At 54.3% G+C, this 27,711-nt stretch overlaps 4 protein-coding genes across 15 annotated transcripts in view; 1 reads left to right on the top strand and 3 right to left on the bottom strand.

The window, feature by feature from the left end:
• RNF123 (ring finger protein 123) overlaps positions 1-11,246 on the top strand; it is a 28,596-nt gene extending 17,350 nt beyond the window's left edge. For all 9 annotated transcript variants that reach the window (XM_059879615.1, XM_005222792.5, XM_024982640.2 and 6 more), the window contains 14 exons: positions 439-546; positions 3,023-3,200; positions 3,934-4,008; positions 4,157-4,244; positions 4,333-4,420; positions 4,500-4,584; positions 5,820-5,959; positions 6,061-6,249; positions 6,340-6,415; positions 6,626-6,710; positions 10,245-10,387; positions 10,535-10,629; positions 10,739-10,824; positions 10,904-11,246. In XM_059879615.1, the coding sequence (XP_059735598.1) occupies positions 439-546; positions 3,023-3,200; positions 3,934-4,008; positions 4,157-4,244; positions 4,333-4,420; positions 4,500-4,584; positions 5,820-5,959; positions 6,061-6,249; positions 6,340-6,415; positions 6,626-6,710; positions 10,245-10,387; positions 10,535-10,629; positions 10,739-10,824; positions 10,904-11,024 (1,557 nt within the window). In that variant the 3' untranslated portion in view covers positions 11,025-11,246. The remainder of the gene's footprint in view (positions 1-438; positions 547-3,022; positions 3,201-3,933; positions 4,009-4,156; positions 4,245-4,332; positions 4,421-4,499; positions 4,585-5,819; positions 5,960-6,060; positions 6,250-6,339; positions 6,416-6,625; positions 6,711-10,244; positions 10,388-10,534; positions 10,630-10,738; positions 10,825-10,903) is intronic.
• On the bottom strand, positions 7,014-9,446 carry AMIGO3 (adhesion molecule with Ig like domain 3). The gene has a single exon (XM_059880180.1). It carries the CDS (start codon positions 9,444-9,446, stop codon positions 7,887-7,889), a length of 1,560 nt encoding a protein of 519 aa, XP_059736163.1. The 3' UTR covers positions 7,014-7,886.
• GMPPB (GDP-mannose pyrophosphorylase B) lies at positions 7,014-13,648 on the bottom strand. Of its 2 annotated transcripts, XM_024982644.2 has the most exons (10): positions 13,523-13,603; positions 13,282-13,415; positions 13,087-13,167; positions 12,951-12,999; positions 12,673-12,815; positions 12,306-12,464; positions 12,142-12,220; positions 11,940-12,067; positions 11,674-11,856; positions 7,014-11,596 (listed from the first exon to the last, which is right to left on the bottom strand). In XM_024982644.2, the coding sequence occupies exons 2-10, from the start codon at positions 13,408-13,410 to the stop codon at positions 11,465-11,467; spliced, it is 1,083 nt and encodes a 360-aa protein (XP_024838412.1). In that variant the 5' UTR covers positions 13,411-13,415; positions 13,523-13,603; the 3' UTR covers positions 7,014-11,464.
• A 336-nt stretch (positions 13,649-13,984) lies between these two features.
• Positions 13,985-27,711, bottom strand: part of IP6K1 (inositol hexakisphosphate kinase 1) — a 37,489-nt gene continuing 23,762 nt past the window's right edge. For 2 of the 3 annotated variants that reach the window (XM_005222860.5, XM_005222862.5), the window contains exons 3-6: positions 22,150-22,360; positions 20,229-20,410; positions 17,967-18,142; positions 13,985-17,424 (exon numbers count right to left, since the gene is read on the bottom strand). In XM_005222860.5, the coding sequence (XP_005222917.1) occupies positions 16,891-17,424; positions 17,967-18,142; positions 20,229-20,410; positions 22,150-22,360 (1,103 nt within the window). In that variant the 3' untranslated portion in view covers positions 13,985-16,890. The remainder of the gene's footprint in view (positions 17,425-17,966; positions 18,143-20,228; positions 20,411-22,149; positions 22,361-27,711) is intronic. The other variant, NM_001076010.1, reaches the window with a different exon arrangement.

The following is a 27,711-nucleotide window of genomic DNA, read 5'->3' as shown; positions in this document are numbered from 1 at the left end:
CTTCCTCGGCCACATGCAGAGTCAGCAGGAAGCAGGGCCTGCCGCCCTGCCTCCTCTGGAGTCCCTGTGCCGTAGCTCTCCAAGCTGCGGACCAGAGCCATTCCCTGTCCGGGCAGCCCCCAGCCCATACCTGCCTGCCCACAGAGCCTGGACTTGTTCAGGGCAAAAGCAGCTGCCAGAGCTGCAGTTCTAGCCTGGCATTCCTGGGGGAGCCCCACCATGGGCTCAGCTCAGCTCCATATCCACGCTCTGAGGGGCCCCGAGGCCCTGGCTTGCCCAAGCCCACCAGCAGGTCAGACTGAGGAGGGTTTTGAAGAGTGGAGCCGGGTCCACCCTGCCCTGTGCCTGCCCTGGGCACATTGGGCCCTGCCAAGCTGCGTGGGTCTGGGCATGGGACTCTGTGCTGACTGCCCTCTGCTCCTCCTCCTTGGGTGGCAGAGGAAGGACATCTTGGCAGAGCTGAGCAAGAGCCAGAAGGTCTTCTCAGAAAAGCTGGACCACCTGAGCCGCCGCCTGGCCTGGGTCCACGCCGCCGTGTACTCCCAGGTGAGCAGGGGGCCTCGGCCCGTGGCTGCTCCCTCTGCCGGCTCATGGGCTGGCCACTGGCTAGGCCGGGTGCTGCTGGCCTCGGGCACACACCTGCCCCCTCCCACCTCCTCAGGCTCTGTCCCACCCCATGCCATAACCCCTATCTTTTCATGCCCGTGAACTCAAGCAGATGCCATCCGTGGGCCGCAGTTCCCCGTTCTAGCTCTCATGGTCCCCCTTGGAGGACCAGTCTGTCCCGCCTGCCCCCGGGCCTGCTGCCTCTCCTGCTCTTCTCCCAGCACGACCAGGGCGCTTGGCCTCCCCAGCCTCAGTCTGCTTCTCGCACTCCCTCCATCCCCTGCTCTTAAGGACACTGGCTTGTTCCCTCCTCACTCATTCATTCCCTCATTCATTGAATAATATGCCCAGATCCTGGAGAATGTCACATGCCTTCGTGACCTGGTAGTTCAGAAACAAACCAGAAAGCTGAGTCTGCCCTTCCAGGACAGACGAACAGACAGTGCACTCCTGCTGTGACTGTTTCGACACCCATCTCCCGGCCCTGGCCCCACAGCACTTGTTTTATCTCCCCAGCTGCCCTGGCATCTCCCCTGCAACCAAGCAAGTGCCCCTGGATGCTCCCCAGGTGCCCGTGTCAGGGCGTCTGTTCACCTTCGTGGACATGCCCCTCCCGCATGAGTGGGTGATCACAACCCTTGATCTCCTTGTCTCTACCTGGCCATCTCTGCTTGCTCTCTCTTCTGGTGGCTCCTCCTCAACCCCACCCACCTCCACCTGTTACCCCTCTGCTCCAGCCCCACAAAGATGGGCACTGTCTTCCCACCACTGGGATTTCATGCCCATCCACCTCCCTCCATAGGCAGTCTTGCCACCCCCTCCCTCACTGTCTTCTTAGGAACCTCACCCACCCATCTCTCTACCTTCTTTTTGAATCATGATAAACTATTTACAACATAAAATTTACCATCTTAACCACTGGAAAAAATCACGGTAAAATACAATACGTGCCTTACCATCTTGATCATTTTAAATCACGGTTTAATAGTGTTAAGTGTGTTTACATCGCTGGGCAGCCACCTCCAGAACTCTTTCCATCATCTCCCCAAGCTGAGACTTAGACCCACTAACTCCCCACTCCCCTGCACCGCTGTTCCCAGTCATGGTTCTGCTTTCTGTCTCTGAGGTTGACTGCTCTCGGTACACACGTAAGTAGACTTGGTCACTGGCTTGTTTCACGCTGCATTACCATCGCATGGTCCATCTGTGCTGTGGCATGTCAGGGTTTCTTTCCGTTTTGAGACTGAGTAAATATTCCGTTGTGTGTGTGTCACGTGTTGTTTACACACTTATCCCTCTGTGGACATTTGAGGTGGTTCTACCTTTTGTCTATTATGAATAATGCAGCTGTGAACATGGGGTGCTAATACCTTTTCAGGATCCCATTTTTTAAAATTCTGTTGGGTGTATAACTAGAAGCAAAATTGCTGGATCGTGTAGTAATTCTGTTTTTAATTTTTTTGAGGAGCTGCCGTATTGTTTCTCGTAGCGGCTGCAGCAGCCCCACTAGCAGGACGCTGGGTTCTAATTTCTGCCTGTCCTCACCACTAATTGTCACTGAAAAAAAAGTTTTCACTGATAATAATCCTAACCTATGTAAAGTGGTACCTCATTATGGTTTGGCTTGCATCTCCCTAGAGGTTAGTAACGTCGACCTTACTGGGTATTTTATATCCTTTGAAGAAATGTCTAGTCCATCCTTTTGCTTAGCTTTTAATTTGATTGTTTTTCTGTTTTTGACTTGTAGGAGTTCTTTCTGTATTCTGGGTATTAACCCCTTAGCACATTACAATTAACAAATATTTTCTCCCACTCTGTGGGTTGTCTTACTGCTCTGTTGACTGTGTTCTTTGATGCACATTTAAAAGTTTTAAAAATATTAATTTATTTGGCTGCACTGGGTCTTAGTTGAGGCACGTGGACTCTTTAGTTGGGAGCACAGAGTCTTAGCCACTGGACCGCCAGGGAAGTCCCTCGCTCCCACGGCCCCTCCGTGCCTCCGCACTCCCGGCGGTCCAGTCCTTTGCTGTCCTGGACTTGGCTGTGGCCGTAGCTTCCTCATGGGCTCATCCCCACTTGCCCCTGCAGCCCCTTCTGCTCTGGGCAGCGTCCCAACAAAAGCTTCTGGTCACAAGGCACCCTCTCACTTAAGGCCTTGCGTACCTTGAAACAGTGCAGACAGGCTTCTGGCCGGGGCTGTAGCGCTGCCTCGCCAGGCTGGTGGCCTGTCCTGCCTGCCCAGCAGTGCTTGATCACATCTGCCTGAGCTCCTCTCCTGCTTCCTGGAGTCCAGCCCTTACGTCGTGCTCCTGGGAGAGCTTTCCTCATCCCCCGACTGGGCTGCACCCCATGACACGCCCCCGCCCCTAACTCCGCAGCAGCCTGCAGTACCTGTCCACCCCACCTCCCCCCGCAGGAGAAGATGCAGGACATTTACTGGCTGCTTCGAGTCTGCCTGCGGACCATCGAGCACGGTGACCGCACGGGTTCTCTCTTTGCCTTCATGCCCGAGTTCTACCTGAGCGTGGCCATCAACAGCTACAGCGCCCTCAAGAATTACTTCGGCCCCGTGCACAGCATGGAGGAGCTCCCAGGTGATGGGGCCATTCAGGCTGGGAGGGGGCAGAAAAGGGGGCCTTTGCGGAGTGAGCCCCGGGAGCCCTGTTCTGAGCCCCCATGACCCAGAAGCACACATCCCACATGGGCTCAGACAGCATCAGACAAGCATCTGCACAAGTCCTGCTTGGCGGAGAGCCCTGTCCTAGGACCAGCAGCCACAGACCTAACAGCTGCTCCCTGCGTGAGGGGGAGAGCAGACAAGATGGAGTACAGGCTGTGAGGAGCCCTGCCCCGCCCTGCCAGGACTGTCGCTTCCTTCTTGGTGCTGCTGCAGCCCAGGAGCCAGCCAGCCTCTCACCCTCCATCCTGGCACTGACCATGGGGTGTGGCATCCCACGCAGGGGCAGGTGGGCTTGCAGATCACAGCAAGGAGTGGGGGCCCTACCGGTGGCCATGAGGAGCAGGGGCTTTGCGCAGACCCCGGATTCCAGGATGGGCTTGGCTGGATCAGGCTGTGGGCTTTTAGGCTCCTGGCCTGTCCCCTGCCCTGCCCTCAGCCTCGGGGCCTACCCAGCCCCCATCCTGAGTCTGTGCCTTAGTCTCTGGCCAACCATTAGTGAAGGTACTGCCTAAAGTCCCCAGATGGCAGCTTGGGCCCAGACCTTGGAGCTGGGTCTGGAGCCCGCTCCCCAAGCCCACCACCAAGAGATGTGCCTGCTGCTGGCGTCTGCACTCCCCACCAGCTCATCCTGTCACCCCACCCTGCAGGCTACGAGGAGACCCTGACCCGTCTGGCCGCCATCCTTGCCAAACACTTTGCAGACACACGCATCGTGGGCACTGGTGAGGCACTGGACAGAGGGCTTGGGGGATGGGAACAGGGTAGCACCCCGGGCTGGCCATTTTCTGCACAGATTGCCCCCAGGTCGGTGTAAGGCATGGGTACTAGGATCATGCCAGGCACCTGCTGAGGTGTGGCCTGTCCCGGCAGACATCCGGGACTCACTGATGCAGGCCCTGGCCAGCTACGTGTGCTACCCCAACTCCCTGCGAGCCGTGGAGCGGATCCCTGAGGAGCAGTGAGTGGGGGTCCGGGGGCAGGGGGCAGGCATGCTGCCCTGCACAGCACGAGCCTCACCCCGGGCCCACCACCCGTTGCTCTTGCAGGCGCATTGCCATGGTGAGGAACCTCCTGGCTCCCTATGAGCAACGGCCCTGGGCCCAGACCAACTGGATCCTGGTTCGGCTCTGGCGGGTAAAGCTGGCTAGAGGGGAAGTGGCTGTGGCTGGAGGGGTTTCCCTGCCCCACTGACCTCCTGGCGTCTCTACCCCAGGGCTGTGGGTTCGGGTACCGCTATACACGGCTGCCACACCTGCTAAAAACCAAACCTGAGGATGCCAGTCTGCCCAGCCTCCAGAGTGAGTACCCAGGTCTGGCAGGCAGGGCACCCTCACCCGCTGCTCTGAGGTTCTCACAGACTTCCCCACTTCTCCCAGCCCCAGTCCTGGACTCGCGGTGGGCCCCGAACTTCCTGTCCATCCCCCAGGGTCTCCATTCTCTCCTTCCTCCAATCCGAGGACACTCTGGGACTATCTCTGCACACCCATGGGTGCTGGCAGCTTACGCACCGAGCGCGCCCTGTCCCTTGTCCTCTGACCCAGCTCCCTGACCTCCAGGCTTGTCCCAACTCCATCTCCTCTGCCCCTTTACTTCCGCCTGGTGGTGCTGACCTTGGATACCTGAGTCAAGGCAGGGGCACAGACTGGGGGTTGGCCAGGGCCCCAGAGGCTGTCCACGGGGCTACCTGGAGGAAGGGGCCATTTATTGGGAGCAAAGTCTGCATCCTTTGTCCTGTGAGCCCGAGGACCTTCACTGGGCCCAGCCCAGGGTCTTGGGGAGTCTAGCTTGCAGAGCCCACCTCCCCCACGCGGTACCTGCCCCACACAGTGGCCCGCTTCAGCCCACAGGGTGTTTCTGCCCTTGTGGGCAGTGTTTGGGCCTAATGGGGTCCCCAGAGGCCAAGGGCCTTGTGGCACGTCCTTGCCAGTTGCCTTGGTCCTGGCTCTAGGGTGGACCTGAGCTGCCCATGGAGAGCAGGGGGCAGATCCATGTCCGCTGCTGCCGGAACTATTGATTTGCTGGGGGAGGGCTGGCCAGCCCGGGTGCGGCTGAGGGCTCTGGTTACTGCTGCCTGTCAGCCCAGACTTGGCACCCACCACCTCAGCCGTCTGCCAAGGCCACACCAAGGGCAGCAGAGGACGGGAGGATGGCAAGGCTCAAAGTAGACTCTTGGGGAGAATGGCCTTGACATGAGTGGAGAGGGCTCTAGGCCGCCCTGTCTGTCTAGCACACCCTGAAGGGCATGTGACTGTGGACTTGCTGGCGCTTGGGGGCCGTTCTAGAACTTGGGGTGGGTTGGGGGTTGGGAACAACTGCAGCCTGTGGTTGGCCCAGCAGAGGGAGGGGACAGGTTTAGCCCTAACCCCTGGTAGCGCTGCACACTGTGCCCCTGCCTTCGAGACCTGAGGTTCCCAGAGAGCTGTCTCTCTGCCCTTAACCAGTGGCCCCATAAGGGAGGACAGAGGTGGGCAGGCGGGGCCGCTGACCGGGGTGTGATGATGCCCAGCCACTGCCCCCCGCCCTGTGCCCGCAGAGCCCTGCCCCTCCACCCTGCTGCAGCAGCACATGGCAGACTTGCTGCGGGAGGGTCCAGACGTGGCCCCCAGCTTCCTCAACAGTGTCCTCAACCAGCTCAACTGGGCCTTCTCCGAGTTCATTGGCATGATCCAGGAGGTGGGTCACAGGGGCACCTTGCAGGCCGGGGGTGGCAGAGGATGAGGCACCACCTGCAGTGTGGGCAGACTCCTGAGAGGCGCCCACGTGGCGGGGCTCAGATCCAGCAGGCTGCGGAGCGCCTGGAGCGGAACTTTGTGGACAGCCGGCAGCTCAAGGTATGTGCCACCTGCTTTGACCTGTCGGTCAGCCTGCTGCGCGTCCTGGAGATGACCATCACACTGGTGCCGGAGATCTTCCTCGACTGGGCCCGGCCAACCTCTGAGATGCTGCTGCGGCGGCTCGCACAGGTGTGTCCATCTGGGCAAGGGGTCGGGACCCTGGGGACACCCTAGTGGTGAGCCCGCCCACCCACCCACCATCGGGTTCCTGCCCCACAGCTGCTCAATCAGGTGCTGAACCGGGTGACAGCTGAGAGGAACCTCTTTGACCGTGTGGTCACCCTGCGGCTGCCTGGTGAGGACCTAGAAGCCCGGGACCCAACACACTGCAGGCCTCGGTTCCTCTGCCCGGAGCAGTGCTGCCTGACCCAACAGCCTGCACTGGACCGCTGGGGCCTGGCACGCCCAGCCTAGCTCAGCTGTCTGCAGGGAGGGCGGAGGGAAGCGCTGGAGGCCCTGCAGCAGGAGCGCTTTCAAGGCTCAGCCCCCGCTCCCTTCCCCGCAGGCCTGGAGAGTGTGGACCACTACCCCATTCTGGTGGCAGTGACCGGCATCCTGGTGCGGCTCCTGGTGCATGGCCCAGCCTCAGGGTGAGTGCTGGGGAGTGCGCTCCCCTCTGGGGGCTGGGCGGGGCCTTCCTGAGGCTCACCCTCACGTGGGCCTCAGTCAGGCCTGGGCACCGAAGGAAGCTCGAAGAGGTGTGAACCCAGTAACGAGTAACTAGGTGGCCATGGCAGCAGCTCGGAGCAGGAGAACCCAGGACCTCAGCAGCGCAGGTGCCCTGGCCTCGGGCACCAAGAGTCAGTGCTAGGGGTGGGGGTGCCATCCTACCATGCCAAGACAGCCCTCCTGGGCTTCAGAGCTGAGTGCACACACCTGGGTCTGAAGCCTCCAACAGTGAGCATGTACTGCCTTTATTGAGAAATCCCATGACAGCTGGATCCAGGACACTTGTGGGCCCCCTGGCCCACCCCCCTCCCTGGCCTCCCCACAGTGGGAGCGGTGAGATGCATATGAAGCCAGGGCACTACTTCAGCCATTAGGGCTGAGACTGGTGCCAGCCCTTAAGAGGATTCTACCCTCAGGGGACAGCAAGTTCCAGCTGGGCCCTCGGGTCTCAGCCAGGCTTGGCAGGCTTTTTACAAACAAGCTGGGGGCACAGGCCATGGCGCCCCTTACTGCTGTCTTGCGAGCCCATGGGAGAGGCCCTGCCCTCAGTGGCCTGTGATGCCCAAGGGGTCCCTTAAGGAGCTTACTTGCTGCTTGCCTGGTCACCAGACTGCATGGACTTGTGAAGCTTGAAGTAGCTGAATGTAGGTGCATGGGGAGTCATATTTCACCAGAGCAAGGGCTTGGAATTTCCTCTTTGCACCCTGCAGGTGGGGACTGGTCTTCATTTGAAGTCCTCCTCCTCTTCCCCTGCAGGCCGCTCCCTTCCCGTCCCCTTGGGGAGCACAAAGTGGTCACGGTTCCCTGCCTCACCACCACTCTCCGTAATGGCAGGCCGCCTCGGCCCCGCCACTCATTCTGGGGCTCTAATTGCAAGGGCTCTTCCAGCTGGGCCTTGGTTCCAATCCTCGTGGGCACACGTAGGCCCTGCTAGGTCCCATCAGGGGAGAAGCAGGAGAGAGGTAGGAGACCTGAAGTCCTCTACCAGTGGGGTCGCTGTGGGAGGCTGGAAGACCAAGCCCAGGGCTTCCCAGCAGCAGCTGGCAGTTGTTTGGGTAGCAGCTGGGAGCAGGGCAAGCAGCAGGCAGGCAGCGGCCTCAGTGGGGGCCATGGGCAGCCCAGGTCATCACCAGACCTTCAGAGGCTGTGGGGCTAGTGGACTCGGAGCCAGCCTTGAGCCGCAGGCCCGAGGGATTGTAGAGGTCGAAGTCTTCAGCTACTGCTAGCTGCACACGACCATTGAGGCCCCTCCTGCCAGGCTCCAGAAAGACCACGTGCTTGTGGACACTGGCTTTGCGGCTGGGTGCGTCAGGTGGCGTGGTGCTGAGCACCGAGGACTGTGCGCTCAGCTCCCGGAGCGGGCTGGGTGTTTGGGGCCAGCGGCGGCAGCGGCGGCAGCAGTGGCAGGTGCGGCGGCAGCAGCGGCGGCAGCCGGGGCAGGGCGGCGCGAACAGGTAGAGGAGCACGAGCGTCAGGCCCACCGCGCAGCCCAGCAGCGTGGTGAAGCCGGTGTTAAACGCGTCGGGCTCCGGGTGGGGAAAGGACACACTCACGTTGTACTCGTGCGTCTGGTTGTGATGCAGGCGGGGCCCAGTGGCCAGGCACACAAAGACACCCTCGTGCCACGGCTGCACACTGCCGATGGCCAGGCTCCCGTCGGCCAGCACGGCGATGCTGCCATTGCGAGATCCTGGTGCCACGAGCAGCTCGTGCTGCGGGGAAACCCAGGCCACACGTAGGGCTGGGGCACTAGTGTTGCAGTGTAGCCGCAGGGACTGCCCCACCTGCACGTGCAGCTGCTCTTCTGGCCGCTCCAGGTCCTGAGCCAGGGCCACCGAGCAGTTCTCGAAGACACGGCTGTGCGCAAAGAAGCGCACACGGGAGTCAGGTACCTTGAAGGCCAGGCAGGTGTACTCGCGGGCAAAGTCGCTTACGGCACTGAGCCCCCGCTGGTGCCAGCGTCTCAGCAGGTGGTAGAGACGGCAGTCACAGGGTAACGGGTTGTCGTGCAGGTAAAGGCCGTTCTTGAGAAAAGCAGGCAGCGCAGCCAGGTCAGGCACAGGGGTGCGTCCTATGTGGTTGGAGGAGAGATCCAGAATACGCAGGTGGGCCGCGCCCAGCCCGTGCAGGTGGTTGAAAGAGAAAGATGAGAGTTTGTTGCAGCCTAGGTAGAGACGACTGAGCGTGCCCAAGCGGTGGAAGGCACGTTCATCCAAGTGCGCCAGGTGGTTATTGAACAGAAGCAGCGTCTCCAGTGCTCCCAGCCCGTCGAGGTCGTGGCGGCCAAGTGCCCGCAGGGCGTTAGATGATAGATCGAGCAGCCGCAGGCCACTGGCGTTGGTGAAAACTCCCCGACCCAGTGCCTCCAGCTCATTGTGATTTAAATGCAGGGCGCGGAGCCGGGAGAGGGGCGCCAGCCAGCCAGGGGGCAGGCGCTGGAGCCCATTGTGGCTCAGGTCGAGGTCTGCAGCCGCGGCCGGTAATGTGACCGGCACCTCCCGCAGCCCCAGGCCGGCGCAATCCAGCAGGTCGGCAGCACAGACGCATTTGTGGGGGCAGTTATGAGGCGCGTGGGGCAGGAAGCTGTCTGAGTCCTGGGTGCCTAACCCGACGCGCAGCAGGCACAGTAGTGTGCTCTGCAGCACCAGCCGGGCCATATCGGAGGCTGCCGGGGCCAGGACAGGGCAGCTCAGTGGGCGGCACAGATCCGAGACTCACCCGGTTCTCTGGTGAGAAGTGCCGGGCGACGGTCAGCGAGCCAGGATGCGGGCTCCGTCTCGCAAGGCTGACTAGTTCCAGATTTGGAGAAGTGAGTTGGCCGCGCTCGCTCACCACGCCCTTTTCGGGCTTCCCCAGCTCCCTCCTGGAGTGCCTTCCTGAGCGCGCTCAAGCTTCTAAATACTCCCCGGGAGGCGATTTCTCAGGGGGCGGGACTGCCGGCTCCCATTGGCTCCCACTGGAGGGGCGGGGCCGCCGCGTCCCGCCCCCCGCCCCCCCGCGACCGTAGTCCTCGCGTGGCCGCCAGGGGGCGCGAGTTTGGCCGGCGGCTTTCCAGAGGACCTGTCTCCCGGAAGAGAAGAGGAAGCCTGGGAGGTACGCCTTCCAGCTGCTTGTGGTTTTTTTTTTTTTGAAGATAAACGTGTATTAGGGAGATGGCGTTTTCCTTGAAGGATTATTGTGTATGAGGGGCAGGTGTTTCTTCTGTAGGGTTAATGTGTAAGAGAGAGCAAGTGGACTTTCACCATCTCATGGTGGTGCCCCCTTTGACCTGCTCAGGAGCGGGTCCTTACTGCAATCTAGGACTTTACTGGGAGGATCTAAGAGCAGGAGGGAGATAGGGTGGGACGAACAAGGATGTAACGGGAGTGGGCTGGACTTTCACAGGACCCCACCCCTCCAATAATAGGGATTTCAGGCCCAGGCTCCTGACTTCCCTTGTACCCTCTCCTACCTAGGACGGAGAGAGCCACGTCAGTGCTCCTGGCTGATCCCTGCTTCCAGCTCCGCTCCATATCTTACCTGTTGGGGCAGCCAGAGCCCCCAGCCCCTGGCACTGCTTTGCCTGCCCCTGACCGGAAGCATTTCTCCCTACAGAGTTGTAAGTGGGCCAGGGAAGACAGGGATTTGGGGCTGGGTCAGGTCATTCGTCTTAAGAACAAATTCCCAGGCTGGAAATACTAAAGAGGCACTGGGTTCTGAGGCCACATTTGGCCTGACACCTCCTCCCACCCCACCCCCACCACAGATACAGATTACATCAATGTGGAGGAGCTGGCCCAGGTGGAACAGATGTTGGCACACCTAACCTCTGCATCTGCGCAGGCGGCAGCTGCCTCCCTGGTGAGTGGGGCCACAGCAGCTCAGTGCATGTCAGCACAACCGTGTGTGTAGTGCACACCCACTTGTCTGGGTGTCTGACCCAGCCCACCCTGCACTCTGCTCCCTGCAGCCCACCAGTGAGGAAGACCTCTGCCCCATCTGCTACGCTCACCCCATCTCTGCTGTGTTCCAGCCCTGTGGCCACAAGTCCTGCAAGTAAGTGGGCCCCTCGGGCGCGGGGGCGGGGGAGGTGGAAGGGGGCTACACCAGCCACTGGCGCACCCTGCCGTTGCAGAGCTTGCATTGACCAGCACCTGATGAACAATAAGGACTGCTTCTTCTGCAAAGCCACCATCGTGTCGGTGGAGGACTGGGACAAGGCCGCCCACGCAAGTGCCACTTCCTCGGCTGCCTAGGCCCGCCTCGCCCACACGCAGGAACCTCCACCCCTCAACTCAAAGCCAGGCTGGGCCCTGTTCATGAGCCCCTTGCCCCGTCCCCCTCCCCTCCCCATCCCACCTCCTCGCCTGTGTGAGCCTGTGTGAACCTCGTCAGCAGGGGCCCAGCCGTGCCCTATTTGTGCCTCAGCTTGATTTTCAGTCAGGGCCGCGGTGAGCATTAAATTATTATTCCATACAGTCCCAGCCCAGTTGTTCTTAAGGGAGTGGGCTTTGTGGGGTTTGTCCAACAAGGATCTTGCCAGATTATGTCCATGGGAGAAGGCAGGTGTCTGGCAACTTCAGCCTTATCCAGTCCTCCCCAGTCACATGGCAATGAGTCCAAGGCCTTTGGACGAGTCAAGCCAGTGTTCCCCTTGTCACTGGGGAAATGGGCTCCACCGGCCCCGCAGCACCCCTCACATGATGATGCGCGGCTCCGGCACCGACTCACCAATAGACTTGTGGGGCAGCACGCTGGCCCCGTTGAGGTAGAGCTCGTCGTTGACGATGACATCCTCGCCCAGCACTGTCACATTCTCCATGCGCACCTGCAAGGAGGAGGCGGGCACAGCAGTGAGGCAGAGGTGGTCCCCACCCTCCCCGCCGAGCCCAGCCCAGAGCTTACCCACTGGCCCACACGGCAGCGCCAGCCCACGATACAAGATTCCAGCCAGGAGTGGGAGCGGATGTGGGCGTCTCGCAGCACGGTGCACCGCCGAATGCACACGCCATCCTCCACCACCACACCGGGACCCAGACTCACATTGGGGCCTATGCTGCAGTTCTCACCGATACGGGCACTTGGGTCCTGAGGACAGCGGGGAAAAGCCAAGTGGGCCACCTGTCCTCCTGGATGGAGGGGACAGATTATGGGCTGGGCAGGGGCCTCACCACCAGCACGTTGCCCACAATGCCAGGGCCTGAGCACAGCTGCTCAGGATGCTTCTGTCGCAGTGACTGTAGGAAGAGGCACATGCCAGTGAGGAAATCCTTGGGCTGCCCGATGTCCATCCAGAAGCCTGCAGGGGGAGAATGCATCAGGGGGCTCAGCCCAGCCACAGACCACCCCCACCCGGTGGCCTCCCTGCCTCACCCTGCAACTCCATGGCGTAGAGCTGCCCTTCCTTGGCCATGACAGGGAAGATCTCCTTCTCAATGGATGTGGGCTGCAGCTGTGAGAGTGGGCAGCTCGTGAGCAGGGTCATGGCAGTGGTGGCCTGTCCTACCCAGCCCACCCAGCAGCGGGCTTCTACACACCTGGATGCGCCGCAGCACTGAAGGACTCAGGATGTACACGCCTGCATTGATCTTGTTGGACACAAACACCTGCGGCTTCTCCACGAACCGGTGAACGCGGCCTGTGTCCGCCTCGCACACCACCACACCGTACTTAGAGGGTTCCTCCACTTTGGTCACCTGAGGAGGGGGGCTTCAGGCCTAGTCCAGTGCTCCTGAGCCTTGATGTACGTGCTGTCCTAAATTTCCCACGCTTTGTCCCCAATGCTTAAAGGCACAAACTGCACAGCTCTACACCCACACCACCACCGGCTGGTTCAAGGCTGCAGAGTGGGAGACGCTGGGCAGGAGGACATGAGTATCAGAGAAAGAAAACGTGCTATCTTACCAGAATGGAGCCCTCCTGACCGTGGTGCCGGTGGAATTGCACCATGGCTTCGAAGGGGAAATCGCAGATCACATCACTGTTCAGGACGAAAAAAGGGTCTGCAGTCTCACAGAGCAAGTCTCGGGCCAGGGCCAGGGGCCCAGCTGGGGGAAACGGAGGCCACCATCATCTTGAGGGTCTGAGCCCCTGGAACCAGGCTCAGCAATCCCCATCCAAGCTTAATCTTGCCCTTTCCTGGCCCTAAACCCTCTCCAAGGGATCTTGCTGTCTCTCCTGACCTGTCCCCAGAGGCTCCTCTTCGTGGGACATGGAGATTCGGATTCCTAGCTGGAAGGGAGAAACGCCCCCGTCAGTTTCCTCTCATCAGAGTGAAGAGCAGGGACCAAGGGAAAGGGCCAAAAGTCAGTGCCTCACCTTTTGCTCCTGCGCTTTCATTTCCTTCTCCAACACCTGAGACATATAACTCACGGCCAGAATCACGTGGTCCACGCCGGCCTGGGGGACAGAACAGCGCCCGCCGCCAGGCAGGCTCAGCCGAAGGCACGGAGTCCCCGATCCCCAATCCCTGGCCAATCCCACTACCTACCAAGACCCCGACCAGGGCCTTACCGCAGCCAGCGCCTCCACTTGATGCAGCAAGATGGGCTTATTGCAGAAGTCCACCAGCGGCTTCGGGATGCTTAGCGTCAGCGGCCGCAGACGCGTCCCATAACCGCCCACCAAAATCAGTGCCTTCATTGCACCTGTGGGCGGCCGAAGAGTGAGTCCGAAGCTCCGAGGTGTCCACGGCCCGCCTAGCGGAACCCTGCCGCACACTCCCGCCGCCGTGCCCTTCACTAGCCAGACTGACCAACTGTGACTCTGCCCTGTCCGCCCAGTCCGCGATAATGTTAGCTCGGCGGCCACAGCAAACGGGAACGCTACGCCGGACAGAGAGCTTCGGGCTCCTACCTCCGGCTGGCGGCGGGCGGGAAGTGACGTGATGCTCGGGCAGACCAATCAGCTGTGGTATACGTGGCACGCCGTCAACGTAGGAGCGCCGGGACGCGAGGCTCCGACAGACGCAGCCAACGAGAGCCGAGCGCGCCGGGCTGCCATGGGAACCGGGACCCGGACCTGCGGGTCAGCTAGCCATTGGCTGATCCAAAAGCGGAGCTGGCGCCAAGGGCGAGGCTTCCTTTGCGCCGCGCCCAGGCAGATTCCGGCACCACCCCGCCTGACCGGAAAAAAGGGGCAGGGCCGGGGGCGCGGCAGGGCCTGATCAGGCAAGACTCCCGGAGTCCGCGGATTTTCTCCAAGACACGGACACGCGTCAGTTTCTAGCGGCTTTATTTTGACATACACGACCTCAGACACAAGCGGGGCGGGCAGCGCTAGGTGTACAGAAAGGGTGGACTCGGCGCGAGGCCTGACCACTCCCTCCCCTGCACGCAAGGTCCCGAGAAAACGCAACCGCGCCCAGACGTGACTGGAGCCACGTGTCATATCCGGGCGCAGGGCTTGGACGGCGTGGACAGGCTTAGGCAACTTCCAGGAAAGTGGAGCAGAGAGCGGTCCTCCGGACAAGGCCCTGTAGTTCCCCGAGAAGCAAAGGAACCAGGCCCTACCCACGGTTCTCCCCCAAATTTTCCCCATTAAAACATTTTTTAAATCGGTACAAACGAAACCAAACTGAACAGTTTTAAAGTTCAAAGCAATCTGCATCTAGGAGTGTGCATGTGACCAGATAAGAGCAAGGGAGCAGAGAATACCGAACAAGCCCAGGCCTTTGGCCCCTTTGGAGAATCCCCACGCCCACTGCACAGGCCCGGATGTGAGGGAGGGGTGGGGTCCCTGGCAAGTTGCTACACTGGTCCCCTTCCTCTTTAAGCACCGCCCATCCCACCCCGCTAGGGGGCTGGTGTCGACTTGGCCCACGGAAGCACTATAGAGAGGGGTCACTTGGACACCCCAACCTGTGATCCCGTCTTGCACTTTGGTCCCAAGTTGGGGCTGGGAAGGCAGGGCCTGGCAGGGACAGGGCTCTCTGGCATGGAGCAGGGCAAAATAGTGGCAAAGAGCGAGTGCAGACACACATGCCTGCCACCCGTTAGATAACAGGGCTGTGTCTTGCAAGTGTTCAAAAGTGCCGAAAAGAAGGGACCCTGCCCTGGGAAAGCAGCAGCAAATACCAGCCCTGCTGTTTTAGTGCCAGGAAAATACTGATTATAAGTGGGTGTAACCTCTCTCACAATGAAGAGCAGAATGGGGCAGCAACTCCTACAATACACTAATTCAGGAAGCACGGCACATCCCCACACTGGGGACGTGCCATCAAGTGGGTCCCGAGTGGGCCCAGACCCTTTGGTTTAGCCTCGGCCTTGCCAGGAAATAACCTGCCACGCTAAGGAAGAGCTACTGCCCCCATGGCTGAAGCCACAGAATGGTACATGAGAGAAGATGCTCTTTACTGACCAGAAACAGACAAGCTGCTCCTCCTGGCCCCCAGGAATGGGAACCTGCCCACCCAATGGCACCAGGGTCAGAGGGCCGAGAGAGAGATGGGATCCCATCGTGGAGCCCATTTAAGCTGTGTGAGGCTGCATCTCTAAGGAGCAGGAAAGTAGTCCATCAGTTACCGAGGCCTCTCTCAGACTCAGGCTGGCAGGTTTACCATTAATGCCGTAACAGGGACATGCTAACAGTGACAATGACAGTGGCCCTGGACTCAGAGGGGAGGCCACTAACCTCGGCAACAGCTAGGGGAGCTCCTGGCCACACCTACTAGAGGTGGCGGGTCTCTGTGCCGTTACAGGCTGGCAGCAAAATCACCAAAACCATCGCCAAGGAAGGGGTCACCCCCCTGAGGTCTTCGCTGTGGCACCGTCGGTGCTGAGTGCCGAGGGGGCCACGCCGCAGGCTCACAGAGACGGTGCTGGGCCAGCAGGGAAACACCTCCTCCGACTCATTCTGCTACCACTTTTAAAAGGTAGCACCTGCTGAGGAAGGGCACAGGGGCAAAAGCTCACCTCAGAAATGGGGAAGAGGATATTCTGCTGAGGGAAGCATGAGGGAAATCAATACTCACTACTGAACAAGGCTACACCCCAGGGGGAAAGATCACAGGGGCTGGCACATGGATGAATGGACAGACGGATGGACCCCAGTACTGGTAAGACAAAACTCTCGTTAGCAGAATCTGGGCATCTGCACCCAGCGCCCAATGTCCTCAAAAGCAAACAAGCCTAAAGTTCTCCCTCACAAGCCTGGAGCTCCTCACAGTGGGCTGCTGCCTTGAGCTTGGCCTGGGGAGAGGTGAGACCCTGAGCGGACCACAGCCTTTGAGCCCTGGAAGGAGCAGTCTCTCCGAGGCAGCAGAGCTGCCCAAGAAGCCAGAGGAAGCGGATTCCTACCCACAGCCCAGGGGCTGCAAATACTGTCTGGGTCAGAGCCATCAGAGGCCCCAAAGCCTGCTGGGAGGCTGACTCTCCTCAGCACACAGAGCACGGTCCCCTCCAGTGGGGCAAGAGGGGATGGCCTCCTTAGGCAAGGGATCTTGGTGAGAAAGGCTGGCTGGGGTGTGCAGGCAGGAGCAGGTTCAAGTGCCAAACAGTGCCTGGGGATCCCAGAGCCTGCCCTCCGCCATAGCTGGCTTCAGCACAGCTTCATCAATCTAGCCTCATGCCAAGGTCAGAACCAGGAAGGGTCCAGCTGTATACAGTTGGCCCCTTGGTGCCCTGGGAACACCTGTCAAAGAAATGGGTAATACCCACAGCACAGGTTACAAAGTCCCCCAAGAGATGGGCACCCAACCCTCTGTGACTGAGGAGCCAGGGGTGAATGAACATGGAAGGGCCCTGCGCCAACCCAGGGCTTCACCCTGCTACTAGCAGGACCCTGCAGTCACAGCCCCAAAGACCTGGGCAAGAGAAACCAAAGTCCAAGGGCAACCTGTCCCCGCTGCCAGGCCCACCAGGGGCACCTCTTCCTTCCTAAGTCCACCTGGACACAGCAGTCAGAGCCGTCGAGCTAGGCAGCCTGGCTAAGAGGACGTGTTCTGCCCTCCGTCACTTTATATATATGGATTCCAGGCTACAGCTAAAAACATTTCTTTTAGTTTACACTAAAGAGAAATATAACCCTTTAAAAGCAAGTCTGTGTGTCCTCACGGCGAGTTGAGAGCAATGGTCCCTGCCTGCGGGTGGAGAGGAAAGGGGTCTGGGGGGCCCCGAGCTGGGCCTACTGGTTCTCGTCCCGCATCTGTTCCATGATGCTGATGAGGTTCTCCAGGCCGAAAACATAGCCTCGGTCGGGCCCGTCATGCACTGTGGGGTCATCTCGGAAGCCCTTGAACGTGCTGTGTGCAAAGTCGATCATGCGGACGTCCACCTTGGGCGGAGAGAAGGGGCCCGCCTCCGGGCTGGTGCTGCTGAGGCTGGTGCTAGGGCTACAGGGCGGGGCCACCTCCGGGAGGCTGGTGTCCAGGTGCTTCATACGCATTTCAGACCTGCGGTCCAGGTAGGACTCAGACCGGCACTCCTTGCCGTCATAGATGACAAGCAGGGAGCTAGAGTAGAAGCGGTAGGAGGCCTGCCGCTCCAGCACGGCCTTCAGGCCCCGCAGTTTGCTCAGGATGGGCTCAAAAAGGTCACGCCGCAGGTCCAGGCCGTTGTGCAGGTACTGATAGAGGGCGTTGCGGAAGCCTTCGATGGAGAGCCCACGGCCGTAGTACTTGTTCCTGCAGAGGTAATGCCCCGTGTCCAGCTGGTACACCTAAAACCCCAGGAGACAGGCGGGTGAGTACCAGGGAGGTCTGAAGACCTCACAGGGCCCTGGGAAGGCGCGGTCTGGAAAGTACTTCTGACCAACCTGCGCTTTTCTGCTCTACCCTGCACAGCTGGAGTGAGCAGGCCAAGTTTGCCCTGAGCTTTCCTGCGGTAAAGGCAGGAGAGTGCGGAGACCAGGCCTGCAGGTGTTCCGCCATTACCTGTGGGGATCTCCGGGAGACCAGCTGGACTCAAACTAGGAATATCGATCGTGCTGACACACAAGAGTCTTAGTTGCCCCAATGTCAAGGCAACAGGCTCTCACAGTGGTTCTGCACTCGAGCCCAGTCCAGGGTCCCCGGTTAAGGACGAGAGGGCTCAGGGAACAAATCTGCAAACAGGCACTCAGCGCCCCCCAGGGGACTCATCCTCCCAGAGGAGACTCTGGCCCACTGTGGGCCGAGGGGACCCCCGGCACGGACAGCAAGCAGGCACACACACACAACCCCGAACACACAAGCACCCAGGCTCTCGCCAAGGCCGACTCACCTGCATGCCACAGACCCTGACGCCCAGCGTGGCCGACGTACTCTGCTCGCACTTCCGCATCTGCCGCGCAGCCTTCTCGGCGGATGCGTCATCGCCATGCTGCCGGGTGCCCATCTTCAGGTCCAGCACGCAGGGGTACTTGAAGTGGTGCACCACGTTCTCAAGCAGGAGGAACTCTGGGCCGCAGTCAAGGGGAATAACGACCATACTCGCCAGCAGTCCCAGCCAGCAACGGACAATCCAGTTTTACTCCGAAAGAAAGCACTCCCTTCAAATGTAACGTGTGTTCACCTCACAGACTCTCAAATGTGGGTGTCACACAACTGGCTTATTATTTCTTTGAAAACATTTTTATTATGGGAAAACACATACACCATTTACCAGGTTAACGGTCTTTAAGTATGCCAACTATCACCACCATCCAATCTCCAAAACCTTTTCATCTTCCCAAACAGAAATTAGGAACTGTTCGGGAGTGTGTGTGTGTGTGTGTGTGTGTGTGTGTGTGTGCGTGCGCGCGCGCGCACCTGCCTATGAACACATGTACACATGTGTATTTCTCCCTTCCCAATAGATAATATTAAAACAATAACTCGTATTCCTCCCCCACCCCTCATCCCCTGGAAACCACTATTCTACTTTTTGTTGCTACGAATGTGCCCGTCCTAGGTAATTCGTATCAGCGGAGTCACAGAATATTTTCCCCTTTATATCTGGCTACTTCACTTAGCAAATTGGTTTTGAGGTTTGTAGCATGTGACAAAATTTCATGCCTTTTTATGAATAAATTTTAATCGTATGTATTTGCCACATTTTTTGATGTCATCATTTTAATTTTATTCTTTAGCTCTGTCTTGCAGACATACAGAAGTAAACCAAAGAAAATTTGGGAGTTTCACAAACATCCCTAGCACCATCAATAAACCAAGACCCTGCTCAATACAGTGCCTCATTCAGGCCTAAGAAGTAAGAAACTTCCTTTGTAGCTCTACTGCAAAAATGACTCAGATTTAACATTCCCAAACAGGAATCTTTAGAAAAAGCTGGATTTAAATTTCACTCTTGCCATTTTCTGACTAAACTTCAAGCCATATAGTTAAACTTATCCCTTAGTACTTCCAGGATCTTCTGTTTACATCCAGGACTTCATCTCCATCTCCTGTCTGCAATGATCTTAGATAAAGGTACTGGCTTGTCACAGGTCTGCCAACAGTCATCTTCGAGGCTCACAGCCGAGCCCTCAGTTCCACATTTTGGACTATGGAGCAATCACCTGGTCTCAGAGGGTAAGACCCTAGGCATCAATCTGATGATGAACATTTTCATATCCTCTAACCCTTTAAAAAGTAATGTGAAATTCATTACATGCGGCTTTTAACTAGCCTCATTGCCTGCTATGATTTATAAACAAGCAACAATAAAACTCGAAGAAGGCTGCAGTAGTATCTCACGATGCCTGAGGGCGTAGGACCCTGCCTTTCCACTCACTGGCTCTGGGCACAATACATCCCCCCGTGCTTCCATACACTCATCTATAAATGGGAGTCAGAACAGTTCCTCCCTCAAAAGACAGGAAAACTCAGTAAGTACATATGAAGTGCTCAGCACACTTCCCCTCAGTTTCTCAGTAAGTCTTAGTTATTTATTGTCCACTGTTTCAAAACACTAACCCATTTTAAGAGTTCTCATTTCATAATACTTTTTTTACCTCTGCTATCTTAAAACTATTTTACATTGGTATATTGTTTATCTTTAGAAAAAACACTAAAACACATTTTAAAAAAAAATATCTGTTGGGAGGGGAGAAATAGACATGGGTACATGTGTTCATATGCAGACACACACACGCCCGGTTCTAGACACGCACTGATAAATATGGCAGCCACTATCCACTGCTGCTGACTTAAATGCAGATTTTAATTAAATAAATTACAAATTGAGTAACTCCGTCACACCAGCCACATTTCAGTAACAGTACCGCTAATGGCTAGCACAGATTTTAAAACGGGTTCTTCCATTGTCACAGAGTTCTACTGGATAGCACTTTTATAGACTGCCAAGTTTAAGCTTCAGTCTTACCAGGCCCAAAAGGCAGGGGGGGAAAAATGACGAAAATATGAAGAGCCTATGGTAAAGGGAGATAAGAACAAAAGACGAGCCCCGGAACAGAGCGGGTGCTGACCATGGTACCGGGAGGCGCCCTGACATAGAAGCCATGGTCCCAAGTAGCAGGCGCTGCTGGAGGAGCAGTAACAAGGATACTGTAGAGCTTTCGGTCCTTGGACTCGGAGCGCATGCGGCTCAGCTGCTGCTTGTGACAGCGCAGGCTCCAAGGGTTGTGGCTGATCTTCTCAGAACTCAGACCACTGTTGCCATCTAGCATCTGGAAAGGGACGTCCGAGTGGCTGTGTAGCTCCACCTTTGGACTCTTTGCCTCTTGGGGGCTAAGAAGGAAGAACATACACATTGCTAAGGGGCTCAGATGAGTCATTCTCTGGGGTCTCACTACATAGGGTTGGGGGGGCCTGGATCAAGTCTAACGTGCCATCCACAGATCTTTCTGACGGGTGACACACGGCCCCAGAAGCATGAGCCCCTTCAAGTGAGTAAATGGTGTAAGTAGTAAGAAGCGAGAGCGCGCAGCCAGCGCTGCTAAACTGATCTGATCTGATGAGAGAGAAACTGTGTTGCCACGTCTAAGAAAAGCCCTAATTCTAAGTCAAGTCACAGAGCAGTCTAGTTACTGATTTTTTTTTTTTTTTTTTTGGGCCATGCGGCACAGCTTGCAGGATCTTCATTTCCCTGGGATCGAACTCAGGCCCTCACAATGAATGTGCCAAGTCATAATCACTGGACTGCCATGGATTCCCTCACTGAAACTTATTTTTGAGTGAGATTAAGTATGTACAAAGTAATTTAATCATACAATTTTGATTTCACTTTGGTTCAAAAAGCTCACATTATTTTTTGTTTACATTAGTTTTATTTATTTATTTTTACAATTCAGTAGTGTTTTTTTTTTTTTAAGTATAGTCACAAGGTTAGAAAACATCACCACTATCTAATTTTTATAAATTTTCATCACCCTCACAACAAATCTTGTCACCATTAGCAGTAGCGACTTCTCATCAACCCTGCCCCCTCAACCCCTGGCATTCACTGACCTACTTTCTGTCTCTTGGACAGAAAAGATGTGGATTTACCAATTCTGAACATTTTAAGTAAATGGAACCATACAATATGTGGTTTTCTGTGACCGGCTTCTTCCACTTGACATATGTTTTCAAGGTTCATTCATAGTGTGTAGCCTGTGTCAGTATTCCATTCCTTCTCGCTGCTGAGTGATATCCAATACCACATTTAATCCATCCATTCATCAACTGATAGACATTCAGGCTGTTTCCAGCTTGGGGCTCTTAGGAATAACGCTGCTGTAGGTAATTGCGTACACAGTTTACACGTGACTGTTTTCCTTCAGTTCTCTTGGGCATATACCTAGGACTGCAGTTGCTGCATGTAACTTTTTGAAAAACTGCCTAAATTGTCTTCCAGAATGGCGGAACTATTTTACATTCCCATCTGCAACATAGGAGGGTTCCAGTTTCTCCATAACCTCAACAAAACTGTCACTGTCTATCCTTTTGACTGTGGCCACGCTTGTGGGGGTTCACATTTTTTGCATGATATATCAAGAAAAATAATTCTTTTTCCTGATCTGTAAGAAAATTCAAATTCCAATTCAATACACTGAATTTTAGATGCAGGGCAAGGGTTAACGGTGATATCAGAGTCTCAGAGATCTGACTCCAAAACCCTTAGAGCATGGGCCTGGCTGCACTCTGCCTCTGGGCTCTGCGGTTGGGCCAGTGCCTCCACCTCTGCCTTGGGAAGCAAGATATAACAAAGCTGGAGGAAAACAACAGGGTGTTCTTGCTTCCAAAGAGCTGAGAGAACTCCGTTCTCTCTCTCGACCAGTACAGCCAAACTCAGAAGCGGGCTTCACTGGGGCGATGGAACACGTGGGCGGCAGGTGGCACGATGGGGTGAACCTGCGAACATCAGCCATCGTCCCTCCACCTTGAGCCCTGCTTCCCCGTGACGCATCAGGACACCAGAGATACACTGAGTATCTGTGCTCATAGCACCAGACGTGAACTGCCAGCCCTGCTCACCACCCCCTTACCTCTCTGAGGTTTCGAGGGGCAGGCTGGCTTTCTCCTCCTTGTGGTCACTGCCACTGCCCGACCGGTGCAGGCTCCGGCGGGAGTGCTTGCGCCGAGGCTGCTCCCGCTCCGGTGTGTCATCCGGCTCCACGGTCTCACTTTCCACGTACGGGTAGGCCACCAAGTTGATGTAACCGTCACTGTCCCCCTCGAAACAGACGGATACCACTCCTGTTGGGGAAAAAGAGGCAGCCAGTCAACAAATGTCCACCGAGGCTGGGTCCATTCAGCACAGATTGCTGGCCCTTGCTGGCCCTCCACACACAGTCATCACCTGCCCTGAAGCCACGGTAGGAACAATGAGTGGCGGGCATCTTTCCAGAACATACCTCACCGCTCATTCCTCATCCTTAGTCCACCATTCACCTTTGATTTTGGATAAATTCGTTTTTACTTCCCATCCTCTTATCTCTCCTGCTTTCAACTATTGCCTTCTGTACCATTCAGAAGAACTGTATCTTCCCAGTGACACACCCACACCAACATAATCTAACCTCCACTGACTGAACTGCCCCACACTGCTGTCATCTCCTCTGTCCTCCTCTAGATCCGGTTTCCTTCTGCCTGACAGTGTCATCAAGAGAGACGTCAAGACTCCTCCAAGACAGCCCTCAAAAACATGTCTCTGCACTGAGGATCAGGCTAGTCTAGGCTCACCAGGCAGAACTTCGGCCTCAGCAAAGCACCAGCATTCCGAAGTGGAAACAGCTATTTTCCACACAGTACTCATGCAAGTTTGTTGTGTCCATTTTTATCAAACAGCTTGTCCTTGGTTTCTTCTGGATCATTACCAAAGGAGCTGAAACACAGCACCTAGAAATCTAACTCAATGAGTTTCTTTGGTTGTTAAAAAGGTCCAGGCTGCCCTTCATCTGATTTCCATAGTCCAACCTACTATCAGCTACATGTCTCGTTTTACACTCTTGGTGCGCAAAATCGGCATTATGATCTGACAATCGGTGACAAGCCTTTAAGAATATGTCAGTATGCCAGACCAAGAACATCCTTTTCTTTGGCCCATTTCCTTCTCCAGGAGGACACTGCTCTTAAACCCTGGTCTCTTTTAGGAGGGAAAAAACCCTTGAAACATGAACGTGTAATGGATTCTTCTTTTCTCACATTACTTAAATGCATACCTCACTTCAGTGGGCTTCATAACCATACCCTGGCTTCCTTACATAGGTAACTTGCCTCTCCTACAGGCTTCCGCCTTCATAACTTCTTCCCTTTGTCTTTTGCAGAGCTTCAATTCTGTTCAAGCCTGAATGCCCCCGGTCTACAATATTCTTTGTTTCCTGGGCTCCCCCTCGTGCTCTGATGTGGAGTGTTCTCCAGGCCTGCCACGGAGCTCCCACGCTGGAGCTGACCAGAGTCAGAGCTGTTCCTTCTACGATCCTCTCCTTTCCCCCCGTTCCCTTGGCTTCCTCCTAATCTGAGTGGGATATATCTTCAAGTAACTTCCTAACAAAAGAGGGTTCAGGATGTCAATTTTCTGAGTTCTTTGTGGGAATCCTACTCCAACAAGTGATGGATAGTTTAGCTGAAGACAGAATTCTATGTTGTCTGCAAATAAAGACAGCTTTACTTCTTCCTTCCCAATCTGAATGCCTTTTATTATTTTCCTGCTTACCTGTACTGGCCAGAACCTCCAAGTTAAATGTTAACTAGAAATGGAGAGCACAGACATTCTTATCTCATACCTCGATCTTAGGGGCTAAAGTGATTGTCTTATCGCTGAGTATGAAGCTAGCTGTAGGTTTTTCATAGATGCCTTCTATCAGGTTTGAGGAACTTTCTTTCCATCCCCAGTTTGCTGAGAGTTTTGTTACTGTATCAAGAATAGATACTTGAAACAGATGGTCAACAGATACATGAAAAGATACTCCACATGGCTAATTATTAGAGAAATGCAAATCAAAATTACAAGGAGATACTACCTCACACGTGACTCATGGCCAGTCATGAAAAAAAAATCTACAAATCATATATGCTGGAGAGGGTATGGAGGAAAGGGAACCCTTCCACACTGTCGCTGGAAATGTAAATTGGTACAGCCACTATGAAGAACAGTATGGAGGTTCCTTAAAACCTAGGGTTGCTATATGATAACAGCAATCCCACCCCTGGGCATGTATCTGGACAAAACAGTAATTTGAAAAGATACATGCACTCCTAAGTTCATAACAGCATGTTCACAATAGCCAAGACATGAAAACAATCTAAATGGCCGTCGAAAGATTAATGGGTAAAGATGTGGTATGTATATACAATAGAATACTACTCGGCCATAAGAAAGAGTGAACTAACGCTATTTGCAGCAACGTGGATGGACCTAGAGGCTGTCATACTGAGTGAGGTCAGACACACACAGACAAATGCCATATGGTGTCACTTACATGTGGAATCTAAACCATGACGCAAATGAACTCATCTGTCCTGTGAAACAGAAACAAGCTCACATACAGAGAAGAGACTTGCGGGGGTGGGGGCAGGAACAGACTGAGAACCTGGGATGTGCCGATGCAAAGTATTACAAATGCACAATAAACAACGCGGTCCTGGTACAGCACAGGGAACTGTATTCAGTCTCCCGTGGTAAATCATAGTGGAAAAGAATATTAAAAAGAACAGGCATATATGTATACTGAATCACTGTGGAAATCAGGTAACGTTTGTCCTTTGGGGTTTGGCTTCTTTCTTTCACTTAGCATAACGTTTTCAATGTTCATCCACATTGCAGCATGTGTCAGAACCTCATTTGTTTTTATGGCTGAATACTATCCCACTGTAAATGTACGCCATCTATCTGTTACGTAAATGTATTTGGTTTACCAGTTCATCTGCTGATGGATGCTTGGGTTGCTTCCACATTTTGACTATTATGAATAATGCTTCAGTGAGTATTACTTTACATTTATTATCTGTTTGAGTCCCTGTTTTTGATTCTTTGGGGTATATATCTAGGCATAGAATTGCTGGCAATTTCTGTGTTTTAATGTTTTTGAAGCACTGTCAAACTGTTTTCTACAGTGGCTATTCTATTTGACATTCTTACCAGAGTGTTCCTATTTCTCCGTATCTTTGCCACACTTCTCTTCTTCCTTTTAACAGCCATTCACTGGGTGACAGAAGTCTCTCTTGTGGTTTCAATTTGCATTTTCCTAATGACTAGTGATGTTGATTGTCTTTCCGTCTGTGTGTTGGTCATCTGCTTGTCTTCTCTGGAGAAATGTTTATTCAAGTCCTTTGACCACTCATGAATAGGGCTGTTTCTTAACTCTTAATTGGCAAAAAAGAGCTAGAGTAGTTCCTTAGCGCACTGAAGTTTCGTCCATTGTTGTTTTTTACCTCAGGGTTTTCGCTTATCCTTGGAAGCTTGGAATGTTCTTTCCATTGTCCTTTGCCCACAGCTGCTCCACATTCTCCAGTCCTTTGAGTCTCCCCAGACACTCCTTCCCCAATCATCCTATATCAAGGGATCTGGTTTGGAAGCTTTATTACTGTCAATTACAGATTACTTATTTAACTCAAAGTACTTAACACAACCTATAATTGTTTTGTCTATAACTTGTTTATTCTTTCTCACATTAGCATTAAGCTCCATGAAGATACGGGTCTTTTTCGTCTTCTACACTAATGAGCAGGGGCTTGCATCCAGTAGATGCTCAGTAAATACTAGATAAATGAATGAGGCAAGGTTCTGAAAAACGGTACAAGGCATTTAGCACTACAAGCAGTAACACTTGATGACTACAGCTGGTCATATGAAATAAACGAAAATCCCTCTTCAAACCTACTGCCAAAATATAGAATATTATTGGCATTTTTCCTTAGCTGAGTTTTAAAAACACCTGTGGTTCTGGCAATAAAGAAATGTGTATGTGATTGTGGGTTAGAATTAATATATGCATTTTCTAAACCTCTGTGTTGAAAGGGCCTAAAAGCAAAGCCACTCCAGTGGCAATCACAACATCCAGCACCAAGATCTTGTTTTTTCTAACTATCATTCATATGATACAAGGAAGAAAAGCTTGTTACAAAGTCTGGTTCCTGAATCAGGGCAGAAAAAATACAAGATGAGCCTGGAATATCTCGTGGTAACTGAAAGTAATGAAACAGCCAAAAATGATGAGGGGTCTATGTCAAAAGTACACAAGAGCTAATGTTAAGGAGTCCCAGTGTCCAAATCTAGAATAATTTGAGGAATAAAATACATACGTCCACACTGATAGATAAATGGGTGAGGAGGGACAATTCTTCCTTACAGAACTGTAATATATTTTAACTACTAAGTATAGAAGAAAAGATGAAAAGAGATGTCATCATTAGGCATGCAATTTTGTTGTTGTTCAGTCGCTAAGTCATGTCTGACTCTTTGCTACCCCATGGACTGCAGCATGCCAGGCCTCCCTGTCCCTCACTCTGCAATTTAGTAATTATCACAGGAAAGAACCACTGATCAATTGGAAAACTAGTATGCTCTGAAGCAGGATATCCAGAGAGTCCCAAGGTATCTCTCCACATGAAACTCCTTAATTACAACAAGAAAAGTCATAATTTTACAGTGCAAAAGCCAGGCAGACACCATCTTAAAGCAATCAAAGTTAAATCACCGGTAACAAGAGATGGGCCTCCTGACATGAACTGAAGAGGACACTGGATCGTTTCTACTGCCCAAAATACAGAACCTCAATCTAATCATTAGAAAGAGAAAACAAATCCAAATTTAGGGACAATCTACAAAATAACTACTAGTACTCTTCCAAAGCATCAAGGTCATGAAAGGCCAAGAAGAGTGAGAAACTGTCCCAGACTGGAGGGGCCAAGGAGGACCAAACACAATGTGAAATCCTGGACCTGAAAAATGACGTGTGAGAAAACCGCCGAATCTGAATACAGTGTACAGGTTAGTGAAGAGTGTTACACCAAAGCGCCTTTCCTGGTTTTGGTAATTATAAACCATGGTATGGTTATGTATCTTTTAATGATGCTTTTATTCATTAATACTAGACAGCCAACCTAAACAAAGCCTTTGATTTCAGTCTCCAACAGTTATGAAATAGCAGCATTCTTGAAATCTAAACCCTTTAAAACCAGCTACTAAAATTCACTTAAGGGACTTAAGGGCAGGGTGTGAAGTGCCAGGTCTTCATAGGTCTCACCCATTCCCCGCGCTGCACCACACTGCAGCCTCCTGTCTGCTGGAGCACAGACCACAGCACAATTTCTGCACAGGCAGTTCACTCCCAACAAGCCAGGGGCTCTTTCTGAAAGCTGAATTCATGGAGCAGAACTCAGGGGCTTCCCTCTTCCAGCTGAAAAATACCTCTTCCTACCCAGCTACCAATAGGGATTACATCTATAGCATTATGCTTCTGGTCAAACAGAGAAAACCAAAAATTGTCTTATGTTCCCTTCTCCTTCAATGGGATATATCACTGGGACACTGAACTTCATTTGAGTCTTTAGCACATTCTTCGGAATTAGAGTAACACCCAGCTGATTCATGACAGGGCTGTTTT

This window comes from Bos taurus, chromosome 22 (assembly GCF_002263795.3).
Source record: "Bos taurus isolate L1 Dominette 01449 registration number 42190680 breed Hereford chromosome 22, ARS-UCD2.0, whole genome shotgun sequence".
Lineage (NCBI taxonomy): Eukaryota > Metazoa > Chordata > Mammalia > Artiodactyla > Bovidae > Bos > Bos taurus.
The sequence above is the reverse complement of the archived record's forward strand: the minus strand, read 5'-3'. Positions and strand labels throughout refer to the sequence as shown.